Raw genomic sequence first — 24,032 nt, forward strand, 5'->3', positions numbered from 1 at the left:
TCAACAACAGAGAAAAGGCAGCAGGTAATTTACTTTTCATGTCTTACAACTATCGGAAATTTTGTCATGTATTTATATTTTACGCTGTTTTATTGATTCTAAAATGCCTTTTTTTCATAAACAACCCTGAAATTGAGTGCTTCTTACAGTCATTGGTGTGTCACATTTTTTTCTTGCTTGTGGTACATGGGTTAAAATGATGAATTGTAAGATCAATGGCGTCTTAGGAGTAATGAAAAATAGTTTAATAGTGAATGAAAAGCTATGTAATTTTAACGGTTCACATTTACTCTTGGGAATGCTTCCAGAGGAGAATAGAATTAGGACAGATTTTAAATAGTGTTAACTGGGTACTTCCGTAATTTAGTGAGCAACTTCTGTGTACAACAAGGTACTTACTGTGCTGCAAGGATGATGGGAGAATATAGGGAAGAACAAAATCTCTGATCGTACTTTCTCCACGACTGTGTCAGGGCTCTAGTGGGGGAATGATACTATTCTTCATGCAAAATTCACTTTTTAAAAAGGACTGAAAACCTGACCATTGACTTCAGCTGCAGCTCATCAACCACAGAACTCCAAATTCGCCCGCTCATCAGCGCTCTGGGTGGAAAGAAGGGGCTGCGGCTGAGCTTTCCTAGAAACAGCTATCGGAAGACACATTTCCTCCGGGCGTCTGAAAGGCATGCCCACTGGAGCCGCTGGCAAAGCAAATTAAGCTGCAGGCTCCTCCTGCCCACCCCGGCCGTAACGTCCACTTAGCAGACTACCGGGCGAGTGTCCCCGCCCTGTGTCTTGAATTTAGCCAAACTCCTGTCATATCAGGCCCCGCGCGGTGGCTCACGCCTGTAACCCCAGCACTTTCGGAGGCTGACGCGGGAGGATAGCTTGAGGCCAGGCGTGAAATTAGCCGGATTTAGAGGCGCGCGCCTTTCTGTGGTCCCAACTAATCCGGAAGCTGGGGCGAAGGGGTACCCTGAGCCCGGGAGATCAAGGCCGCAGTGAGCCGTGTTGGCGCCGCTGCACTCCAGCCTGGGCGACAGAGCAAGATCCTGCCTCAAAAACAAACTAATACCGTCCAAGAACCTGTGAAGGACACTTGCAAAGTTACCAGGCCACTTCGCTCTTGGGCGCTCGCGGCCCGAGAACGCTGGCCTCACCTGCAGACGCGCGCCCTCCGCCCCAGCTGCGCAGGTGACCCGGGCGGGCGGCGCGGGAGAGGGAAGAGCTCGGCAAGGCCACACGGCGAGGATGCGGGAGAAGCCGCTCTTCCTATTACACTCGCAGTCTGCGTGTCGGGGAAAGGAGTGCCCGGCGTATGCAACGCTCAACTTCGCGAAATAAAGAGAGACGCATAAAACAAGAATTCTGTCCAAACCCAAGGGCCCTTTCTCACTTAGGGGCAACACTACCGCATAAACTTAAATCCACGATCCCCACGTCACAAAAGCAGAAATCCCTTGCAGACTTTCAGCGAAAAACGAACTTTGCCAGCGCCCCGCATGCAGGGAGTGAGGAAGGGAGGCCACTCGGGACTGCGGGGGCTGCGCGGCGCGGACGCATCCTGGCCGGGGCGTCCACTGTCGACGTCTCCACATCCCAGGAGGGTCGAGACGGCCGCAGGGAGCAGCCGGCGAGCCGCGCGGCCCCGTTCCAAGGACCCCGCCAGTCTGAGTCACTGACAGCTTCGCGGGTCAACGGCACCCAGAGGAAAAAACGTCTCATTTGGACTCCCCGGCCGGGCGGTGGCCGGCGGCCAGGGCCCCCGGGCGGGGCGGCGCGCACAGAGCTAGAGGGGCTGGCGGCCGACGGCGGAGGGACCGCGGGGAGGGGGCGGCGAGCGGCGGCCGCGTCGAGACTCGCACTGCCCGCCGGGGGGCGCTGTTCCCCGCTCTTCCCGGCGCGCCCGCGCGCACCGGTCCCGCCCCGCCCCGCGTCCCGCCCCCGACACAGCGCTCGCGGAGGGGAGCTGGGACCCTGACCTTGCTCGCGGGCAGCCCGCGCTCTGCCCGCCGCGCCAACCGGCTGCCTGACTCGCAGAAGTCAGGAGAAAGGGTAGAGCCGAGCCGCCCGAGGCGGGGTAGCCTCCTGGAGCAGGGCCGCGCCCAGTGCGGGACAATGGGGCCGCGGCGGCTGCTGCTGATGGTGGCCGCCGGCCTCAGTCTGTGCGGCCCGCTGTCCTCCGCCCGCACCCGGGCCCGCAGGCCAGGTGAGTGCTGCACGGAAATGGGGCGCGCGGGCGGTGGGACGCCGAGGGGAGACAGCGGGGATCCCAGTTGCGCCTTCTCACCCCGTCTCAGTTTCCACCGAAAGCCAAACTGGCATTTGGGCTAAGATCTAGAGTTTTCCCCAGTTACGTTTAGGTGGGGCGTGCCACCCCCTTCGGGGGCCCCATTGGACTCGGTCTTGGAGGATGCGGCTCGCCTGCCACAGGGTGTTGGATACCGAGGAGGATGGAGCGGAAGCCTCCTGGGGGAGCCTGCAGTCCCGCGCTGCACTTGTTATCATTGTGTAGCCTCTTTCTCCCAGGACCACCCCTAAAAGAAAAGATCTCACGTTGCTCCACCAATAAACATTCCGATCTTTTCAATATAAAGTGGAGAACTGCTGCCGCTGAAGTTTTGCTTTGTTGGAATTTTTTTTTCCTTGCACATTTTACAGGCTAGAAAAGTGATGAAGAGAAAAGCCCAGGCAGTCTTATGGCACGTTTAGCAGAGAATCAGTACCGGCAGCCCCCGGCCCGGCCTTGTGTCCAGGAGTTGCTCACAGTGCGAGATATATGGTGACAATAGCAGACGCTCCGCGTGGTAGAGGAGGGGGCGGGAGTGGGGAGGATTTCGTTGTTAAATAGAACCCATTCCTTATAAGTGAGTTGCAGAAAGAGATCCCTCCCCAGGACCGGGCTCCCTGGAACACTGTGGGATCCCAGTATTTCTTAATGCGATTTCTGATCCGCTGCAGGGAGAAGATTGCTCATGTAGAATATTTTCCCCACTAGTAGTCTATTTTTAAGTATCTGGTTACTTGACCAAATAAATAAATTTGATTAATTTATTTGGTCAAATATTTTCTATACCCCTGTCTCCAAAAGCAGGGCAGATGAGTTGTTTTTAGCCTGTAAAGGACTAATTGGGAAGTGAGAAAAGTGATTTTGAATTTCCTAATAACAGTAGTATTTTATAAGCTTTGAGCCATTTGTTTTTCCACGCAGAAGTTGTAGAGGGTTTTCTTGTTATCGCTGAAAGAATGTGCACTCTGTTACTCCCACACTCACAAAACGTGTAGACAATATCAAGATTAAGAGGTGACAAAGACATAGCATGTTCTCTCCTGTCTTTGTTCACAGTGTTTTGAGATGCTTTTGGGAAAACTAAGAGCTCCAGACAGGGGCCCAGTGTTTTAACAGTCACTAGGCTGCCTGCCTGTAAATTAGTGAGCATTGTTGCCGAGTGTGTTTGTAAGAACACTGAGAACTCCTGAAAAATTGTGTGCGATGCTACGTGATTTCACATTCCATTGTGTAATTTGCTCGATTTAGTTTTGGGACAAGCTCTTGAGAATACAGTGTTTTGTTTGAGATTTGGTTAGTGGAGTGGAGAACAGGGCTTATAGAAATGCTGCATCCATTGTAGCCACCGTTTCCCACAGTCACCTCCCAGCAAGGTGTGTTGCCTCATTGGGTAGTGAAATTAAAGGGTGCTGGTTTCTACCATGCTTCTTACGTCCTCATGGCAGGAGTGGTGCATGTTAATATGGACAGCGCTGGTGTAGACAGAAAGGCAGGTGGACGAACTTGGCTAGTTTATCAGCACTGAATTCTGGAACCACTTTGGGAGAGAAAGAAGAAAGGAGTATGACAGAAAAGGAGCACTTGCTATGTGCAATATTCCCTGGGCCAGAAGGAATTTTCACTTAGATTGTCTCATTTCACCTTGTCAAAACACCTTGTTAAGGTGGGTATTAATCCCCTTTTGCTGATTCTGAAACTAACACTCAAGAGACAGTGGTCGTGGGGTGGGGTCTGTCCACCCATCCTGGGGCTTTGTCTTTAGAAAATTTAAAATGACTAATAAAATCAACCAGAGATAGGTTTACTTTTTATTACCACCATGCACTGGCAGTTCTGAACATTGTCTGTCATAAAGTAGTGGTGCTGGGACTGTGAGTGTCTTCCATCCTTGATAGCCACTGCTGTGATAGTTTATTGCCCAGGATTTCCAGCTCTGTGTGCCAAGAGGGGCTGTGAAGCCCTCCCAGGACTAACCCTGCCCACCAAGCTGAGCTTTGCCAAAGCACTTTTCCAACTTTCTGTTCCCACTCTTTTTGGCATTTCCTGCCTTGTCACTTTGTGTGTGTGTCTCATTTTCCCAGCTAAGATGATAAAGTTTTATTTATCCCCATGGTGACTGAAACAAATGTTCACTCAGCAGATAGTTGTTGAGAAATTTGTCAATTTATGAACCAGTTTACATTCCTTTGTCCAGACAATTTAAGTGAGAGGACACATGATCATTAAAAGGGCCAATGTCCTGGCTGGGTGCAGTGGCACACGCCTCTAATCCCAGCGCTTTGGGAGGCCGAGGCAGGCGGATCACAAGGTCAGGAGATAAAGACTATCCTGGCTAATACAGTGAAACCCCATCTCCACTAAAAATACAACAACAAAAAATTAGCCGAGCGTGGTGGCACACACCTGTAATCCTAGCTACTCGGGAGGCTGAGGCAGGAGAATCGCTTGAACCCAGGAGGCAGAGGTTGCAGTGAGCCAAGATTGTGCCATTGCAGTCCAGCCTGGGCAACAGAGTGAGACTCTGTCTCAAAAGGGGGGAGGGGGGGCAACATCCAAGAATAAAAGGTGGTGTTTATGAATTTTATAAGGCTTTAGAGGGTTAAAGTGTTCAAGAATAACTGGTGGTAACTATGACACTATGACAGAGAGGACTCGGTGGACAATTCCACTTGCTGCCCTCCTACCTACAGAGTCAAACCCAATTCCATGGCATGGAATGGAGTGTTTCTCCCCTTGCAAGAGGGTTCTCAGCCTCTCTCCAGCCACCTCCTATTACTCACCCTCCAGTTCACCCAGCCCCATCCTCTAGATCCTCCCTTCACAGAGCTATGCTTTCTCTGGCTTCTGTCTGCATGCCACTCCCTCTGTCCAGAATGCCCTCCCCATATCCCATACCTCCCACATTCATGTTTAATTAAAAACAGCTAGTCTCTACAGAACACTGACTACAGCGGACACCCTGCTTAGGGACGTTACACTTACTGTCTTACTTAGCCCATTGAGCAGATGTCGTCCTCATTTTACTGGTTAGGAAAAAGAGACCCAGAATGGTTAAGTCACAAGTTAAGAAAGAGGTAGAATTGGGACTGGGCATAGTGGCCAATGCCTGTAATCCCAGCACTTTGGGAGGCCAAGGTAGGTGGATCACTTGAGGCCAGGAGTTTGAGACCAGCCTGACCAACATGTTGAAGTAATCTCTACTAAAAATACAAAAATTAGCGGGGCATGGTGATGTGCCTGTAATCCCAGCTACTTGGGAGGCTAAGGCACCAGAATCTCTTGAACCCAGAAGGCAGAGGTTTCCGGGAGCTGAGATGGTGCCACTGCACTCCAGACTGAGTGACAGAGTGAGACTCTATCTAAAAAAAAAAAAAGAGATGGAATTGGGAGTTGACTACAGGCCTGTCTCTACGAAGTGCAGGTTTTCTTTACCACCCCCTGTAGAAAGGAAGCCATTTAAACTCCCAGCCCATCTTACAGTAGAGAAGTAACCCACTGTGCTCCCTAGTACTCCTAGAGACAAAGTCTGTGCCCTATTGCCTTGGTAGCCCAGACCCAGCACAGGGAGGTATTTAGTAAGCATTTATGCATGGATTGTGGTATCCTACCATTTACATTTAACAGATGGTAAGGGGGGCTCTGAATAGATCCCTACTCATGAATATGCTAATTAATCAGATGTTACAAGAGATATTGCTAGTTAGCCTAAACAGAAAGACACAAAACTGAACAGTAGTTCTACCCTAAGCAGACCAGAAAGCCAGTAAGTAATTTTCTCCCCTACTATCTGTCTGTCCGTCTATCTTTCTGTCTATCTAATATTTCTTAGTGGCTTTGCCTTTATTTTTATGTAACGTGTCAGCATAGCAGGTTTTCAGGGTCCAAGTGCAGTGGCTCACACCTGTAATCCCAGCACTTTGGGAACCCTAGGCCAGATGATCACTTGAAACCAGCCTAGGCAACATAGTGAGACCCCATCTCTACCAAAAAAATAAAAATTAGCCAGGTAAGCCGGGTGCGGCAGATCACCTGAGGCCAGGAGTTCGAGACCAGCCTGACCAACATGGGGAAACCCCGTCTCTACTAAAAATACAAAATTAGCCAGGCATGGTGGCAGATGCCTGTAATCCCAGCTACTCAGGAGGCTGAGGCAGGAGAATCGCTTGGACCCAGGAGGCGGAGGTTGCAGTGAGCCGAGATCATGCCATTGCACTCCAGCCTGGGCAACAAGAGCAAAACTCCATCTCAAAGCAAAACAAAACAAAAACAATGAGCCAGACACAGTGGTGTGCACCTGTAGTCCCAGCATTCGGGAGACTGGGAGACGGCCTGAGCCCTGGAGTTCAAGATGGTAGTGCCCATGGTCATGCAACTGCACTTTAGCGTAGGCAACACAGCAGGAGAGATGCTGTCTCCGAAGTATTAAATAAATAAAAATTTAAAATTTTAATTGTTTACATTTTTAAAAATAAAAATAAAATGGATGTAAAATTCACATAACATACAATTAACCACTTTAAAGTGTACAATTCAGTGGTATGTAGTTCATTTACAGTGTACAATGTACCATCCAAACCCCACCTACTTCCAAAACACTGTCATCCCCTGGAAAGGAAACCTGGTCCCACTAAGCAGTCACATCCCATTCTCCCTTCTCGCCACCCCCAGGAACCACCAGTTTGCCTTTTGTCTCTATGGATTTACCAATTTTTGATATTTCATATCAATGGAATCACACAATATGTGGTCTTAGTGTCCAGGGAACTTTAACTAGATGGGTTTTGTTGTTGCTGCTGCTGTTGTTGTTTTCTGAGACAAGGTCTAGCTGTGTTACTCAGGTTGGAGTGCAGTGGCACAAACTTGGCTCACTGCAACCTCTCCCTCCCAACTCAGGCAGTCCTCCTAACTCAGCCTCCGGAGTGCCTGGGCTATAGGCACCCGCCACCATGCCTGGCTTATTTTTGTATTTTTGGTAGAGACGAAGTTTTATCACATTGCCCATGCTGGTCTCAAACTCCTGGGCTCGAGCTATCCACCCACCTTGGCCTCCCAAAATGCTAGGATTACAGGCGTGAGCCACCATGCCCAGTCTTTAACTAGTTTTCACGAGTACCCGGGCTCCCCTTCCATTGTAGATACTCACAAAAACACCCTTGTTAGAAGAGTTAGTAGGACCCAGGGCCTTGGTTTATTTTTTACTATGTTGCTAGTATTGAGGATTCCATAGTTTTACCATTCATAATTTTCTGTTTGTTTCATTTTTGTGTGATTTCTTTCATTCTGCCTTTTTCTTTCTTTTGCTTGTGCCTACATCATCATAAATAGCTCTCTCTGTAGACCGATATTTTTTTCCCTGGATATGAGCTTTCACTTCCCCAAATACCCTCTCCCACACTGACCTTTTCATGGTACTTGGAGGAAGCCACTTAACAGGCCCAGACAGTCCTATGTACATTGTTTGCTTTCAAAAGTTAGTGGCCTTTTGAAACAATGGGAATAATCTGTAATTTGCCCTTGAAAACAAATTTATATAACTTTAGTAAAAGACATTATGTAATCTATTTATATTTCAAGTCTAAGATGAATTAAAAATCAAGTATTATGGTATTGTAGAATAGTGTTTACCAGTACAGTATTTTCATTTTTGCTAACCAACAGTAAGAACTGTAGAAATACCCCTTCCTGACACCTTACACTAAAATTAACCCCAGATGGATTAAAGACTTAAACATAAGGCCTAACACCATAAAAACCCTAGAAGAAAATCTAGGCAAAACCATACAGGACATAGGCATAGGCAAGGACTTCATGATCAAAACACCAAATGCAATGGCAACAAAAGCCCAAGTAGACAAATGGGACCTAATCAAACTCCACAGCTTCTGCACAGCAAAAGAAACAGTCATTAGAGTGAATTGGCAACCAACAGAATGGGAAAAATTTTTTGCAATCTACATATCTGACAAAGGGCTGATATCCAGAATCTACAAAGAACTAAAATAGATTCACAAGAAAAAAACAAACAAGCCCATTTAAAAGTGGGCAAAGGATATGAACAGACACTTTACAAAAGAAGACATCCATGAGGCCAACAAACATATGAAAAAATGCTCATCATCACTGATCATTAGAGAAATGCAAATCAAAACTACATTGAGATACCATCTCATGTCAGTTAGAATGGCGATCATTAAAAAATCTGGAGACAACAGATACTGGAGAGGATGTGGAGAAATAGGAACACTTTTACACTGTTGGTGGGAGTGTAAATTAGTTCAACCATTGTGGAAGACAGTGTGGCGATTCCTCAAGGACCTGGAAATAGAAATTCCATTTGACCCAGCAATCCCATTACTGGATATATATCCAAAGGATTATAAATCGTTCTACTATAAGGACACATGCACACGAATGTTCATTGCAGCACTGTTTACAATAGCAAAGACCTGGAAGCAACCCAAATGCCCATCGATGATAGACTGGACAGGGAAAATGTGGCACATATACACCATGGAATATTATGCAGCCATCAAAAACGATGAGTTTGTGTCCTTTGTAGGGACATGGATGAACCTGGAAACCATCATTCTCAGCAAACTGACACAAGAACAGAAAATCAAACACCGCATGTTCTCACTCATAGGTGGGTGTTGAACAATGAGAACACGTGGACACAGGGAGGGGAGCATCACATTCTGGGGTCTGTTGGGAGGAAATAGGGAAGGGACAGCGGGCAGGGGGCATGGGGAGTTGGGGAGAGATAGCATGGGGAGAAATGCCAGATATAGGTGAAGGGGAGGAAGGCAGCAAATCACACTGCCATGTGTGTACCTATGCAACAATCTTGCATGTTCTTCACATGTACCCCAAAACCTAAAATACAATAAAAAAATTTAAAAAGGACTGTAGAAATAACACTTTACATTGCGATATGGTAGGCATGTGTGTTTTCAATAAATGTGTGTGGGCAATCATAATGTATATGTAAACATGAAACAAAAGTTTTACCAAACAGCAGTCACCTTTTTGTGTATTTTTTTGCATTTTGATATTTTCTACTCTATATTTTATTTTTAATGCTTATTGCAATCCTGTGAATTTATTTCATAGCCATTACTAAATCTCTACCATATTTAAAACATAATGCAGCAGATACGGTGAATTTTCCTGTGGTAGCCAAATCCAAGTCCTTATTAGCTTTTCAAGAAGAGTTCTGTTTTCCTGGAACTGTTGTTCATTATTGTTCTTATCATATCTAGAACCTAATATTTGAGTTCAGATTTACAAACTGCAGAAGGACTTGGATAGGGTTGGGGAATAGGGCTGCTTTGTACAGTACTAATAGTACTTTGTATAGTAGCAAGCTCTCCCCATCCCCAGCCCTGGGGAGGAATTGGTGATCGTTAATATCCTTGACTATTAATTAGTTTTCATTTTAGCTAGATGTCTTATTGCAGAGTAAAGAGCAGCATTCCCAAGACAGAGAGCTCAGGGCCTGTAACTTTTGGTAGAGAACAGACCTGGAGGAATAGGGAAAGCCAGGGAATGAAAGTTGTCTCCAGGCAAGACCTGCTTGGATCCTCACCCCACATCAGGCTCTGGCCTCCAGGTTGCTCCAGGCAAGAGCCCACACACCTTCCTTATGTAGCCTTCATGTCTGCTGTGGTGTTGGGTACACCTGCGTTTATTTCCCTGTAACTTCCCTTCTCCCAGCTTCCTCTTAGGCTTGCTTTCCTATGCTTCCAGAGGAGTTCCTGCTCCTGGATGTGGAATGGGAGGAGAGGAGGCCTCATACTGGCAGCTTCTTCTGACCCCCCCAGTCAATCAAGAAGTCTACCTTTAGGCTGGGCACGGGAGGCTGAGGCACAGATCACTTGAGGTCAGGAGTTGGAAACCAGCCTGGCCAACATGGTGAAACCCTGTCGTTACTAAAAATACAAAAATTAGCCAGGTGTGTGGTGGGCACCTGTAATCCCAACTACTTGGGAGGCTGAGGCAGGAGAATCAATTGAACCTGGGAGGCAGAGGTTGCAGTAAGCCAAGATCATGCCACTGCACTCCAGTCTGGGAGGCAGAGTGAAATTCCATATCAAATATATATATATGTATATATTACCTTTAATTCTGCTTTCTCTGTAGCAGAGATTTTTGTTCACTTACTGCTCTTGCATCTACTCCATCTAGAACAGTGTTTTAAAGATGTTTTTCTGTTTTGTCCTTGAATGTCTCCCTGCTACCTCTGTCCTGTCTGTAAGGGCCAGGTTATTGGTGTGTACAGTTGGTGTGCAGCCAAATTCACCAGGACTCCAGAATTCCTAAGCAGCAGTTTTGGGCATCATCACATTAAGCTATTCATTCACATGTCCACATATTGCCTACTGTAGCTAAAAGGATGAGCAGATTCATTTGTTTGGTGAAATGCTAAGAGAAAAAGATGGTATTCGTTTAGGAGTAGGTCATGAATCACGTTTTTAAAGAGAGAATAGTGTGATGTGGTCAAAGGGTATGACCTTTGGAGCTAGGCAGATCTCGGCTCCTCTACTTCATAGCTGTGTGACTTTGGATTAGTTACTTAGCATCTCTGTGCCTCCATGTTGTCATTTATAAAATGGTAGTTGTAATGCTCATTTCATAGAAATATTAGAGTTATATCAACTAAGGCAAGTGAAGTGTCTGGCATATAGTAGATGCTCAAAAAAATGATAACTTTTTTTGTACACCAATGCTTCCATATTCTAGAAAAGCTTTTGAAGAGTTGATACCAAATAAATTCTCTAAATATAAGGCTATCTTCACACAAACATGACAAAAGAAAAACAAAAGCAAAAGCCCTTGCCCTTAACTTCTAGTGGCAAATAAACATGCACAAAATATTTGTTTTTTTTTAACTTTTATTATGGAAGTTTTCAAACATACCCAAAAATGAACAGTATAATTACTCCCCATACCCATCACCCAGCTTCAACATTATTTGCATATGACCAATCTAGTTTTATCTAAACCCTCAACTTTCCTCCTCCCCGAGCTGTATAATTTTAATGCAAATCCCAGATATCATATTATATCATTCATAAAGACATCAGTAAACATCCTTAGAGATAAGAACTATTTTTTTCACATAACCACATCAATAATACCTAAAAATAAACAATTCCTTTTTTTTTTTTTTTCCCGAGACGCAGTCTTACTCTGTTGCTAAGGCTGGAGTCCAGTGGTACAATGGCTTACCGCAGCCTCAACCTCCTGGGCCCAAGCAGTCCTTCCGCCTCAGCTTCCAAAGTAGCTGGGAGTCCAGGCACACACCACTACGACCGGCTAATTTTTGTATTTATTTTAGTAGAGATAGGGTTTCGCTTCGTTGCCCAGGCGATCTGGAACTCCTGGGCGCAATCAGTCCTCCTGCCTTGGCTTCCCAAAGTTTTGGCATTACAGGTGTGAGCCACCGTGCCCAGCCTAACAATTCCTTAATATCATCTGGTAGTTGGTCAGTGTTCATAGTTTCCTTATTGTCTCATAAATACGTTTTAACAGCTGGTTTGTTTGAATCAGGTTCAAATAAGGTCCACCATTATATTTTAATCTGTAACTGTCCACCCCACTCCTTTTTTATTGCTATTTATTTGTCAAAGAAACTAAGCCATCTCTCTTACTTTTCTACATACTGGATCCAGCTGACTGCATCTTCAACCCGTGGAGCTTAAAATGTGTGAAATGTTTCAATTCATTTCCATCGTTATTCTTTTGATGATCAAATTGTCACTTCTTTGGTCAATAGGAGCCCTTTCAGATTGACTCTAGTCTTTTTGAACTAACCCTGATATTCTTTGAAGCTATTCAGTGTTTATCTTGTGTATTTCCTTCTCCAGATCTGGAACTAGCCATTTCTTTAAGGATCCCCAGTTCTTTTCATTGGAAAATGGTGTTTGAATCTGAAGTAATGCCACTGTTTTCCACTTAGAGAGTTAGTGTGTTTCTGTTATTTTTCTGTCGTCCACCTTTTCATTGTGTTTCTGTTATTTTTCTGTCGTCCTTCTCTTTAGCCTGTAGTGTTGTTGCAAATGTTGTGCTCCTTGTGAGAATGTGGGCAAAGTCCTGGGACTTCTGCTTTGTTAATTCTCAAAAAGCATGAGCCCCGTAGGGCAGAACTATGAGTCAAAACCAAGGCTTGGTGTATCATGGAATGCTGGGATGGTGTCAATCCCAGGATCAAATGGGACATTCAGAGAGCCTCTAGTCACCCCTCTGCTTCCAGGACAGATCTCATCAAGGTCAGAAAAAGTGTTACTGAACTCACTAATTTTTTAAAATCTCCAGAGTTAAATAAAGAGTCTGTATTTAAACTTATAATTTGCTGTATTTGATAACAAAACTACTCTAGAGCAATTTAGAGAAGGCTAAATTAAGCAAAACTTAGCAAATAGTGTGAGAACTGAATTTAGGACTTCTGCTGCCTTTTTTGTGAAACCATAGCTTAACAACAACAAAAAACACACAAAGATGAATGATGAGAGTTTTTGGCACCCTGACAAGCACTTTCTCTTTGACCTGCACTGTGCTAGGACTAGAGGAAAAGTGAGATGCTTAAATTCAAATTTCAGCCTAAGGGTCATGAGCTACTTGGAATTATCTAGTCACCTTTGCACTGGTTTTGTTCTTTCTTTGATGCTGGTATGTATTACATTTTTTCCTTTTTTTTTTTCTGACACTCTTTAATTTCACAAAAAAACAGAATATCAAACGTATATTGGCAAGAAAAGGTAACACCTTAGGCAGTGATATTTAACCAAGGGATTACACATTCTTCCTGAACTCTAGCCTATAAAAATTTCATGTTTCCACAAGTATAATGTTTCTGTCAGAAGTACTGTACTGCCTGAGGGCTAAACAAGTACTTATTGCCCAAGTACTAAATATCGAGTAAAGTCTAGTGACAGTTTTATTTTCAGACTAAGTGATAGTATCTGGGGAGCTTAGTTATGAGTATTTATTCACATTGTATTAGTCTCTCATATCATCTTGATTCATGTATGTAAGTGTGCATGTTCATGTGCACTTTTTCCCCCTCTGTGCATCACAGAAGTCCATAATCTGGGCAGGCGTCCAAAACTGCAGAGGAGAATTGCATTATTTTAAGGTTCCTCCGCAGGTGCAGTGGCTCATGCCTGTAATCCCAGCACTTTGGGAAGCCAAGGCGGGTGGATCACTTGAGGCCAGGAGTTCGAGACCAGCCTAGCCAGCATGGTGAAACCCCATCTCTACTAAAAATACAAAAATTAGTTGGGCATGGTGGTGCACACTTATAATCCCAGCTACTTGGGAGGCTGAGGCAGGAGGATCACTTGAACCAGGGAGGCAGAAGTTGCAGTGAGCCTAGATCGCACCACTGCACTCCAGCCTGAATGACAGAGAAAGACTCCATCTCAAAATAAATAAATAAAAGGTTTCTCTAGATTGGCATTTTTGTGTATGCATGGTTTTTGTTTTTTTTGTGTGTGTGTGATATTAAAGTGCCAGAACCACAAACAAAAATCTAAAATATTTTAAAAGTGCCGGTAGCCATTCATTCTTTTCTTTCACCTCCCACACACTCATCATGATTTTGAGAATAGCTTCACATCCACAGGGGCAATTGGTGCCAAGGTCAGGCTTCTGTGTGACTGGGGCAAAGTGAACACAGAGTAAGTTACATGCATTGCAAAGGTAAGAGAGTGATACTTCCAGAAAAGCTTGTGAATTCAAAATTTGATTTATAGGTCTGAACCTTAGAGCTATAGAATTTACAACTTGTTCATTCCCTCACTGTACTAAAAAACTATAAACATTGCTAGGTAGGAGGCAAGATGAACCTAAATTTTATTTTAATTTAAAATAATTAAGTGAGCAAATAATTGGGTATAAAAGCACACTACATGGAAGTGGGAGAGGAAGGATAATAGTAATTTCTTAAACTGCTTAATTGTTAGAGTTTCCAAAGTGAATGTATATCCTATTTCACACGGGGTGCTCCAGTGGCCAGATTTGTAGGCCAGACAAGAATTAGAATCCCATTTTAATGATTCTGAGCTAAATTGAGAGAGGTTAAGTGATCCCTGACCAGAGTCAATATTAGAATACAAATATGTGCCTACCACATGCAAGACACTGTGCTGGAGGTTCAGAGATTAACAGGAACAGTTCTTACCATTAAGAATCACCCGGGAGGCAGAGGTTGTGGTTTGCCGAGATTGGGCCATTGCACTCCAGCCTGGGGCAACAAGAGCAAAACTTAATCTCAAAAAAAAAAAATGTTAAGAATCGATCTAGACACATTCATTCATCACTGGAGACATTCGTTCCTTCCCTGTGACAGATCTGCCAGGCCACCCCTTCATTATCTGGAGACTGTCTCCTAACTTTGCTTAGGTAGCTTGACCTCAGCCCTACGCTGCCAGGCTCTACTCTGTTGTCTTTTTGTCTCTGAGTTGGTACTACTCTAGCTTTGCTCTCCATTTTGGAAATAGATGCCAACATATTGTATTGTATTTTCTATTTCTAGAATTTCCTGATATTGTAATTCTTTGCTGATATTTCCTATTTTCTTTTCAATGAAATATATATATGTAAGTAGATTGATTGCACATGGTTATAATAAATTCTTCAAAATCCTTATCTGCTAATTCCAACATCTGAGTCAACTTGAGGTTGGTTTCCGCTGATTGTCTTTTTACTTAAGACTGGCTCACTTTTTTTTTTTTCTCTTTTTTTCTTTTTTCTTTTTTTTTTTGAGACAGAGACTTGCCCTGTTGCCCAGGCTGGAGTGCAATGGTGTGATAATAGCTCACTGCAGCCTCAATCTCCCAGGCTCAAGCTGTCCTCGCACTTGGGCTTCCCAAAATGCTGAGATAACAGGTGTGAGCCAGCATGCCTGATGGCCCTGTTTTTCTTTTATTTCACACAAAAAATTATATATATATTTATACTGTATAACAATGTTTTGAAATATGCATACCTTGTAGGATGACGAAATCAAACGCATAGCATGTATTACCTCAAATGCTTATCATTTTTTGTGGCGAGAACACTTAAAGTCTACTCTCTTAGCAGCTGTCAAGTATATAACACGTTGTTATTAACTATAGTCACAGTGCTGTACAAAAGATTTTCTTTTTAACGTATTCCTTTTTGTTGTTGTTATTGTTGTTTGAGATGGAGTTTTGCTCTTGTTGCCCAGGCTGGAGTGCAATGGCATGAACTTGACTCACCGTACCCTCTGCTTCCTGGGTACAACAATTCTCCTATCTCAGCCCCTCAAGTAACTGGGATTACAGGCATGTGCCACCACACCCAACTAATTTTGTATTTTTAGTAGAGACGGAGTTTCTCCGTGTTGGTCAGGCTGTTCTCAAACTCCCAACCCCAGGTGATCCACCCACCTCAGCGTCCCAAAGTGCTGCAATTACAGGTATGAGCAACTGGGCCCAGCCTAAATTTATTCTTTTTAAAAGAAATTTTGTATCCTTTGACCACTGCCTCCCCAGTCTACCCTACCCACCTGTCCAACGCCAGACTTTAGTAACCACCATTTTATTCTCTGCTTCTATGAGTTCAAGTGTTTTAGATTCCACATATAAGTGAGATCATCCTATATCTGTCTTTCTGTGCCTGGCTTATTTCACTTAACATAATGTTCTGTCAACTCATCCATGTTGTTGCAAATGGCGAATTTCCTTCTTTTTTAAGGCTGAATATTATTCCACTGTGTATATATACCATATTTTTTATTCATTCATATATCAGTGGACACCTAGTTTGATTCCATAACTGGGCTATTATAAATAATGCTGCAGTGAACATGAGATTGCAGCTAGCTCTCTGACATCCTGATTTTATTTCCTTTGGATATATGCCAATAGTGGAATTGCTGTATCATATGGTAGTTCTGTTTTTCGTTTTAGAGGAAACTTCATACTGTTTTTCTTAATGGCTATGCCAATTTAAATTCCCACCATCAGTATACAAGGGTTCCCTTTCCCCATATCTTCACCAACACTTACTTTCATCTTTTTGGTACTAGCCATTCCAATGGGTGTGAAGTGATAACTCACTGTGGTTTTAGTGTTCATTTCCTTGATTAGTGATGTTGAGCATTTTTTCATATTCTTGTTGGCTGTTTGTATATCTTCTTTTGAAAAATGTCTATTCAGGTCCTTTGCCCATTTTTAAATCAGGTTATTTGTTATCTTGCTGTTGAGTTATATGAGTTCCTTATATATTTTGGATATTAACCCTTTATCAGATGTATGGTTTGCAAATATTTGCTCTCGTTTCGTAAGTTTTCTCTTCACTGTTGATTGTTTACTTTGCTGTGCAGAAGCTTTTTAGTTTGATGCAGTCTAACTTGTCTACTTCTCCTTTTCTTGCCTGTGCTTTTATGGCCATTACAAAAAACTATTGCTCAGAACAATGTAATGAAGCTTTTCCTCTGTGTTTTCTTCTAGTATTTTTACAGTTTCAGGTCTTATGTGTAAGCCATTAATCTATTTTGAGTTGGTTGTTTATATAGTGTGAGAGAAAGGCAACAAGAGGTCCAGAGTTTATCACTTTTGTATATAGGGAGGTTGGATCTGGTGATATGGTTTGGTCTGTGTTTCCCACCTAAATCTCATCTTGTAGCTCCTGTAATTCCAACATGTTATAGAAGGGACCCAGTGGGAGATGACTAAATCATGGGGACAGGTCTTTCCCGTGCTTTTCTCATGATAGTGAATGTGTCTCTCAAGATCTGATTATTATAAAAACAAGAGTTTCCCTGCACAAGCTCTCTCTTTGCCCACTGCCATCCGTGTAAGATGTGACCGACTTGCTCCTCCTTGCCTTCTGCCATGATTATGAGGCCTCCCCAGCCACATGGAATTATAAGTTCAATAAACTGTTTTCCTGTATAAATTACAGGAAAAAAATACTCTGGATTTTGTTATATTCCTTCAAAGAGTGTTGGTGTTTTTGCTTTAGCAGCCAGTTAACTTGGTTCTACTCAAACGTCAGACTCTTTCTCTCTTGAGCAGAAGCTCAAATATCACTTCAGTTCTTTTATCTTTAGCAGAGGTGTTTCTCATCTTCCCTACACATGCATAGTTCATGGGTCACCCAAACCCTGGGACAGAATTTACACTGAAATTTAGGGCTCCCTCTCTCTGACTTTTCCTTTCTAGGATTCTCTCCTAACTTTGCAGTGACTGTGTTTGCCCTGAACTCTGTCCTCTGGTTCTGTAGGCCAAAAAGATTACAGATTAAAAAAAAAAAAAGCAATAAAAACATAAAACAAACAAAAAAGAAAGACTACAGATTTTCCATCTGGGCTTTAGTGATACTTTATGTTATATAGACACTGCTGTTGTATAGGAAAAACTATTTTCCTCAAACTGTTTTCTCTTACACAGCACTTCATTCAGTCCTTCTGACTCCACATGGCTGGAGCTTGTTTCCCCATACACCAAGCAACCAGTTCTCCTGCAGATTCTCCAGTGGACACCAGCTAGGTGTCCTCGAATAAAACTCAACTCTGACACTATCTACCTCTAATATAATTCAATCCTGACACTGTCTATCTACCTGGAGATAGAGTCAGATTCCACAGATTAAGGGCTCAGTCTCAAAAACTGCCTTCTGCTTCAGGTGCCAGTCATAACTTCTGGCCACACTGTACATTGGGAGTTCCTAAGGCCCCCTACTCAGATTTGATTAATTTGCTAGCTTGGTTAATAGAACTCAGGGAAGCACTTTACTCACCTTTATCCATTCATTATAAAGAATATTACAGGGGATACAGATGAACAGCCACATGGTAGAGAGGCATAGGGCAGGGTTTGTGGGAAGGAGCACAGAGCTTCCATGCCTTCTCTTGGGCACCACCTTCCAGGAACCTCCATGTGTTCACCTATCCAGAATCCCTACCCCTAAATCCATCTTTTGGGGTTTTTATGGGGCCTTCATTTCATAGATATGATTGATTACATCAGTGGCCATTGGTATTCAACTTAACCTTCAGCCCCCTCACTTCCTTAGAACTTGAGGGGTGGGGTTGCAATACCAGCTCCCATTCTAAAGCCATCTAGGGGTCTCCACCACCAGTAGCTGCCATTACAGCAGTAGCTTGGTCTCCTTCCACGTAGCTGGGATTACACCCGGCTAGTTTTATTTTTAGCGTTCCACCATGTTAGCCAGGCTGGTCTCAAACTCCCAACCTCAGATAATCTACCAGAGTGCTAAGATTACAGTCATTAGCCACTGCACTCAGCCTCAAGATAACCTTTTTTAAATTCCAAGGATTTTAGGAGCTGAATATCAGGAAATGGGAAGACCAAATGTATTAGTCTGTTCTCATGCAGCTGATAAATACGTATCTGAGACTGGGTGACTTATAAAGAAAAAGGCCAAGCATGATGGCTCATTCCTGTAATCCCAGCACTTTGGGAGGCCAAAGCGGGCGGATCACCTGAGGTCAGGAGTTTGAGACCAGCCTGGCCAACATGGTGAAACCCCATCTCTATTAAAAATACAAAAAATTAGCTGGGTATGATGGCACGTACCTGTAGTCCCAGCTACTTGGGAGGCTGAGGCAGGATAATCGCTTGAACCTGGGAGGCAGAGGTCGCAGTGAGCCAAGATCGTACCACTGCACTCCAGCCTGGGCGACAGAGTGAGACTCCAAATCAAAAAAAGAAACGAAAAGAAAAAGAGGTTTAATGGACTCACAGTTCCATGTGGCTGGGGAGCCCTCATAACCATGATGAAAGGTAAAAGGCATGTCTTAGATGGCAGCAGGGAAGAGAGAATGAGAGCTAAGCCAAAGTGGTCTCCCTTATAAAACCATAAGATTTCATGAGACTTACTACCATGAGAACAGTATGGGGGAAACCTCCTCGATGATTCAGTTATCTCCCACTGGGACTTCACACAACACGTGGGAATTATGGGAGTACAATTCAAGATGAGATTTTTGAGTGGGAACACAGCCAAACCATATCACCAAATATGTATTTCATAGTATCACAGGCACCAACATCATCCTTCTTTCTAGCTAAAAGTCACTGAAAACAAGAAACTCACCAAGTGCCATTCTTTCTTCCAAGATTCACCCCTCGATTTCTCCACTCTCCCCTTCCACCACCTGAGGAATCTAAATGCCTCAGGTCATTGATTTCATGAGCGGACGAGGTGGAGAAGGAATTTAGAGTTTAACGTTGTTATCGAAGGGATGGTTGGCTCTAACAGGACTTAAGGAGCCATGCCAGAAGCAGAAAGCTCTCTTTTGTGGCATCATGCCCCTCTCTATAAGTTTTGTTTCCAGGAAAGGTTCCACTGCTGAAAAACAAAACCAAAAGTTTGAAAATTCACTGTATCTATCCAACTTTGTGCCAATTTTTTTTTTTTAAGAGACAGGGTCTCACTCTGTCACCTAAGCTGGAGTATAGTGGTATGATCGTAGTTCATTGTAACCTTGAAATCCTAGGCTCAAGCAATCCTCCCACTTCAGCCTCCTGAGTATCTAGGACTACAGGCAAGTGCCACTATGCCTGGCTAATTGTTTTAATTTTTAATTTTTGTAGAGACGGGGTCTTGCCATGTTGCCTCAGCTGGTCTCAACCTCCTGGGATAACAGGCATGACCCAGCACACATAGCCCCTGCCAATATTTAAATCCTCTAACATTACTTCTAAGTGACTTGTGTGTCCAGCCTTTGTTGTGAGCACTTCCGGTAACACAGACTTTGCCTTTTTTCCTCTGTGGTTTGTCTCTTCTGTCTTCCCTCCTCAGCTTCCCAAGAGCCAACAAAGCCTTTTTTGTCTGTTTCTCTTCAATGGCAGAATTTTAGCAAAGGTCATTGGGAGGAAGAGCTGACTGAATTTCAGCTGCTAAATGTTGCTTTTCTCTGATGAGAATTTCAAATGGACCTTTTTGGTGGGAAAGGACATGTACAGCTGAGCCTTTATTTTGATATCTGGTTGATACTCCAGAAACCTTGGTTGGCCTGGCACAAGTGGCCAAGAACATCTGCTGCTCTGCTGCCCTGCTCAGGAAGGAAGCATAAGAATGACTGAGGTGATGGGCACCTTGTGGCTATGTTGGGAGATAACCCCAGGGATTGTGGCCTGGACCCAGATATAGTGAGAGATTTCTACATTCTCCTGTGTAAGCAAACTGAAGACTATAGAGGAAAACTACTGTCATGGACAATGCTCGTAGAATTGGGAGTCCTGAGTCCCATTATGAACTTGCCTCTAACTCTATAACCTTTAAGAAATCCCCTCTGGTGGCATGCGCCTGTAATCCTAGCTACATGGGAGGCTGAGGCAAGAGAATCACTTGAACCCGGGAGGCAGAGGTCGCAGTGAGCCAAGATCACACCACTGTACTCCACTCTGGGCAACAGAGTGAGATTCTGTCTCAGGAAAAAAAAAAGAAAGAAAGAAATTTCCTCAACTTTCTATGTGGATTTTTCCATTGAAAAGGGACAAGTTTCATGGATGGCTACAAACTAAATGGAGGAAATGTGCATGTGAAGACATATGGAGGAAAGAGAAGCCATCGAAACTGGGAGTGATTTGTTTATATAGACAGTGGCTAGTGTAGAAATCACTGATTGATTCATTTATGTCAAGTACTCAGCCTTTCCTGATGTCTTCAGGGTAACTCTCATTCACCTTTGTCTCTTTGAGGGGCAGAGTTTTAGAAGTATTTGCTTATATCAAGACAAATGTTGCACGGTATTTTCAGTTGGCTTACTCTCCACCAAAGTCTATCTATGCCTCTTCTGCTCTTTACCACCCACTCTCCTGATAAGAAAACATAAAACAAACAAAAGTAAAACACGCTGTCCACTTGTTGCTTTTGCCTTGTTGATGCATTCACTTCTTATATTTACAAATTTTTTTATTTTATTTTTCAGAGTCAGAAGCAACAAATGCCACCTTAGGTCTTCGGTCATTTTTTCTCAGGAATCCCGATGATAAATATGAACCGTTTTGGGAGGATGAGGAGAAAAACAAAAGTGGGTTAACTGAATACAGATCAATCTCCATCAATAAAAGCCATCCTCTTCAAAAACCACTGCCTGCGTTCATCTCAGAAGATGCCTCCGGATATCTGACCAGCTCCTGGCTGACACTCTTTGTCCCTTCCGTGTACACGGGTGTGTTTGTGGTCAGCCTCCCACTAAACATCATGGCCATCATTGTGTTCATCCTGAAAATGAAGGTCAAGAAGCCAGCGGTGGTGTACATGCTGCACCTGGCCACGGCAGACGTGCTCTTTGTGTCTGTGCTCCCCTTTAAGATCAGCTATTACTTTTCCGGCAGTGATTGGAAGTTTGGGTCTGAATTGTGTCGCTTCGTCACTGCAGCGTTTTACTGTAACATGTACGCCTCCATCATGCTCATGACAGTCATAAGCATTGACCGGTTTCTGGCTGTGGTGTATCCCATCCAGTCCCTCTCCTGGCGTACTCTGGGAAGGGCTTCCTTCACTTGTCTGGCCATCTGGGCTTTGGCCATTGCAGGGGTAGTGCCTCTGCTCCTCAAGGAGCAAACCATCCAGGTGCCCGGGCTCAACATCACCACTTGTCATGATGTGCTCAACGAAACTCTGCTTGAAGGCTACTTTGCCTACTACTTCTCAGCCTTCTCTGCCGTCTTCTTTTTTGTGCCGTTGCTCATTTCCACAGTCTGTTATGTGTCTATCATTCGATGTCTTAGCTCCTCCACAATTGCCAACCGCAGCAAGAAGTCCCGGGCTTTGTTCCTGTCAGCTGCCGTTTTCTGCGTCTTCATCATTTGCTTCGGACCCACAAACATCCTCCTGATTGCGCATTACTCATTCCTTTTTCACACTTCTACCACAGAGGCTGCCTACTTTGCCTACCTCCTCTGTGTCTGTGTCAGCAGCATAAGCTGCTGCATCGACCCCCTGATTTACTATTACGCTTCCTCTGAGTGCCAGAGGTACCTCTACAGTATCTTATGCTGCAGAGAAAGTTACGATCCCAGCAGTTATAATAGCAGTGGGCAGTTGGTGGCAAGTAAAATAGATACCTGCTCTAGTAACCTGAATAACAGCATATACAAAAAGCTGTTAACTTAGGAAAAGGGACTGCTGGGAGGTTAAAAAGAAACGTTTATAAAAGTGGATAACTTGAGTATTCTATTAGTCCCTGCCCAAACTGTATTGACTTCACCCCCTAAAACAACAGATGTACGACTTGCATGCCTGCTTTTTATGGGAGCCATCCAGCATCTGTTTTTGTTAATTATCAGAAAGATAACAGGATTAGAAGACCGTGTTATTCCAAGGGTATATTGCCAATGCTACAGTAATAACTGAATGTCACTTTTGGATATAGCTAGATGACATATACATATTTATACGTGTGTATGTATGTAGATGTATACGTACACATATATTATTACAGTGCAGTTTAGAATAGGCAGTTTGAAACCCTCTTTTCTTCCCTCCCAGCAATTAGAGAAATAATCTCTGATTCTCTGATTTTAAGTCTAGGTTGGTAGAGTTTAGCCCTGAACATTTGAAGATATTTATCAGCAGTGAGAGACTTCATAGTTTGGGCTTGTACCACTTTTGCAAATAAGTGTATTTTGAAATTGTTTGACAGCAAGGTTTAAGTTATCGAGGGATAAGACTTAGTATTATCTGTGTGTAGAAGTTCTAGTGTTTTCAGTTTTAAACATATCCAACTTTGAATTCCTAAAATTATGGAAACAGATGAAAACCCCCTGTTTTGATATGGGTAGTATTTTTTACATTTTATACATGGTATACATAAGCCAAACTGAGCCTAAGTCCTCTAGTGAAGGTACGCTGGCTTTCAGAGTAGCCTATTCCTGAGAGCTGCATGCGTCTGCCCCTGATGGAGGACTCAGAGCAGCAGACACATGCCTGGGCCATGTCAGACACAGATTGGCCAGAAACCCTCCCGCTGAGCCTCGCAGAAAGCAGTGAGACTGGGGCCACCACATTTGCTCCTTCCCCATGGGATCGGCTGTGAACCGATCATGTTTATGAGAAACTGGCAAAGCAGAATGTGATATCCTAGGAGGTAATGACCGTGAAAAACTTCTCTACCCATCTTAAAAACAATGAAAGAAGGCATGGACTTCTGGATGCCTGTCTACTGGGTGTAAACACGTTCAGTAGTTGTCTTGAAAGGTCAGTTCTGATATGGAAGTACCCATTATGTGCTCTGGGCACTCAGATAGGTGCTGGGTGTACAGAGTGGAATAAGACTGAGACCTGCCCTCAGAAGCAAAGTAGATGACAGATAGAGTGTGATGTATGTGTAATAAATGTTTCACACAAGCAAGGCCTGTCAGCTAAAGAACTTTGAAACTTTGGGTTACTATTTCTTGTGATTATAACTTAAAGTGAAAACATAATCCAAGACAAGACATATATTTTGTTAAATAAGTCTGATTTAATTGGGCACTATTTATTTACAAATGTTTTGCTCAATAGATTGCTCAAATCAGATTTTAAGAATCAATTATGTCAGTCTGCTTAGAAATAGCAGAAGACTGGGTGCAGTGGTTCACACCTGTAATCCCAGCACTTTGGGAGGCCAAGGCAGGCAGATTATGAGGCTAGGAGTTCAAGACCAGCCTGACCAACATGGTGAAACCCCATCTCTACTAAAAATACCAAAAAAATTAGCCAGGCATGGTGGCACATGCCTGTAATTCCAGCTACTCAG

The 24,032-nt window shown here is 43.7% G+C and overlaps 1 protein-coding gene across 1 annotated transcript; it reads left to right on the plus strand.

Annotated features, from left to right (window-relative positions):
• The first annotated feature begins 1,860 nt into the window (after nucleotides 1–1,860).
• Nucleotides 1,861–23,641, plus strand: F2R (coagulation factor II thrombin receptor). The gene is made up of 2 exons (XM_017527677.2): nucleotides 1,861–2,209; nucleotides 21,219–23,641. The coding sequence occupies exons 1-2, from the start codon at nucleotides 2,119–2,121 to the stop codon at nucleotides 22,406–22,408; spliced, it is 1,281 nt and encodes a 426-aa protein (XP_017383166.1). The 5' UTR covers nucleotides 1,861–2,118; the 3' UTR covers nucleotides 22,409–23,641.
• Nucleotides 23,642–24,032: the final 391 nt, after the last annotated feature.

Source organism: Cebus imitator, unplaced genomic scaffold, assembly GCF_001604975.1.
Source record: "Cebus imitator isolate Cc_AM_T3 unplaced genomic scaffold, Cebus_imitator-1.0 Scaffold50, whole genome shotgun sequence".
Classification (NCBI taxonomy): domain Eukaryota; kingdom Metazoa; phylum Chordata; class Mammalia; order Primates; family Cebidae; genus Cebus; species Cebus imitator.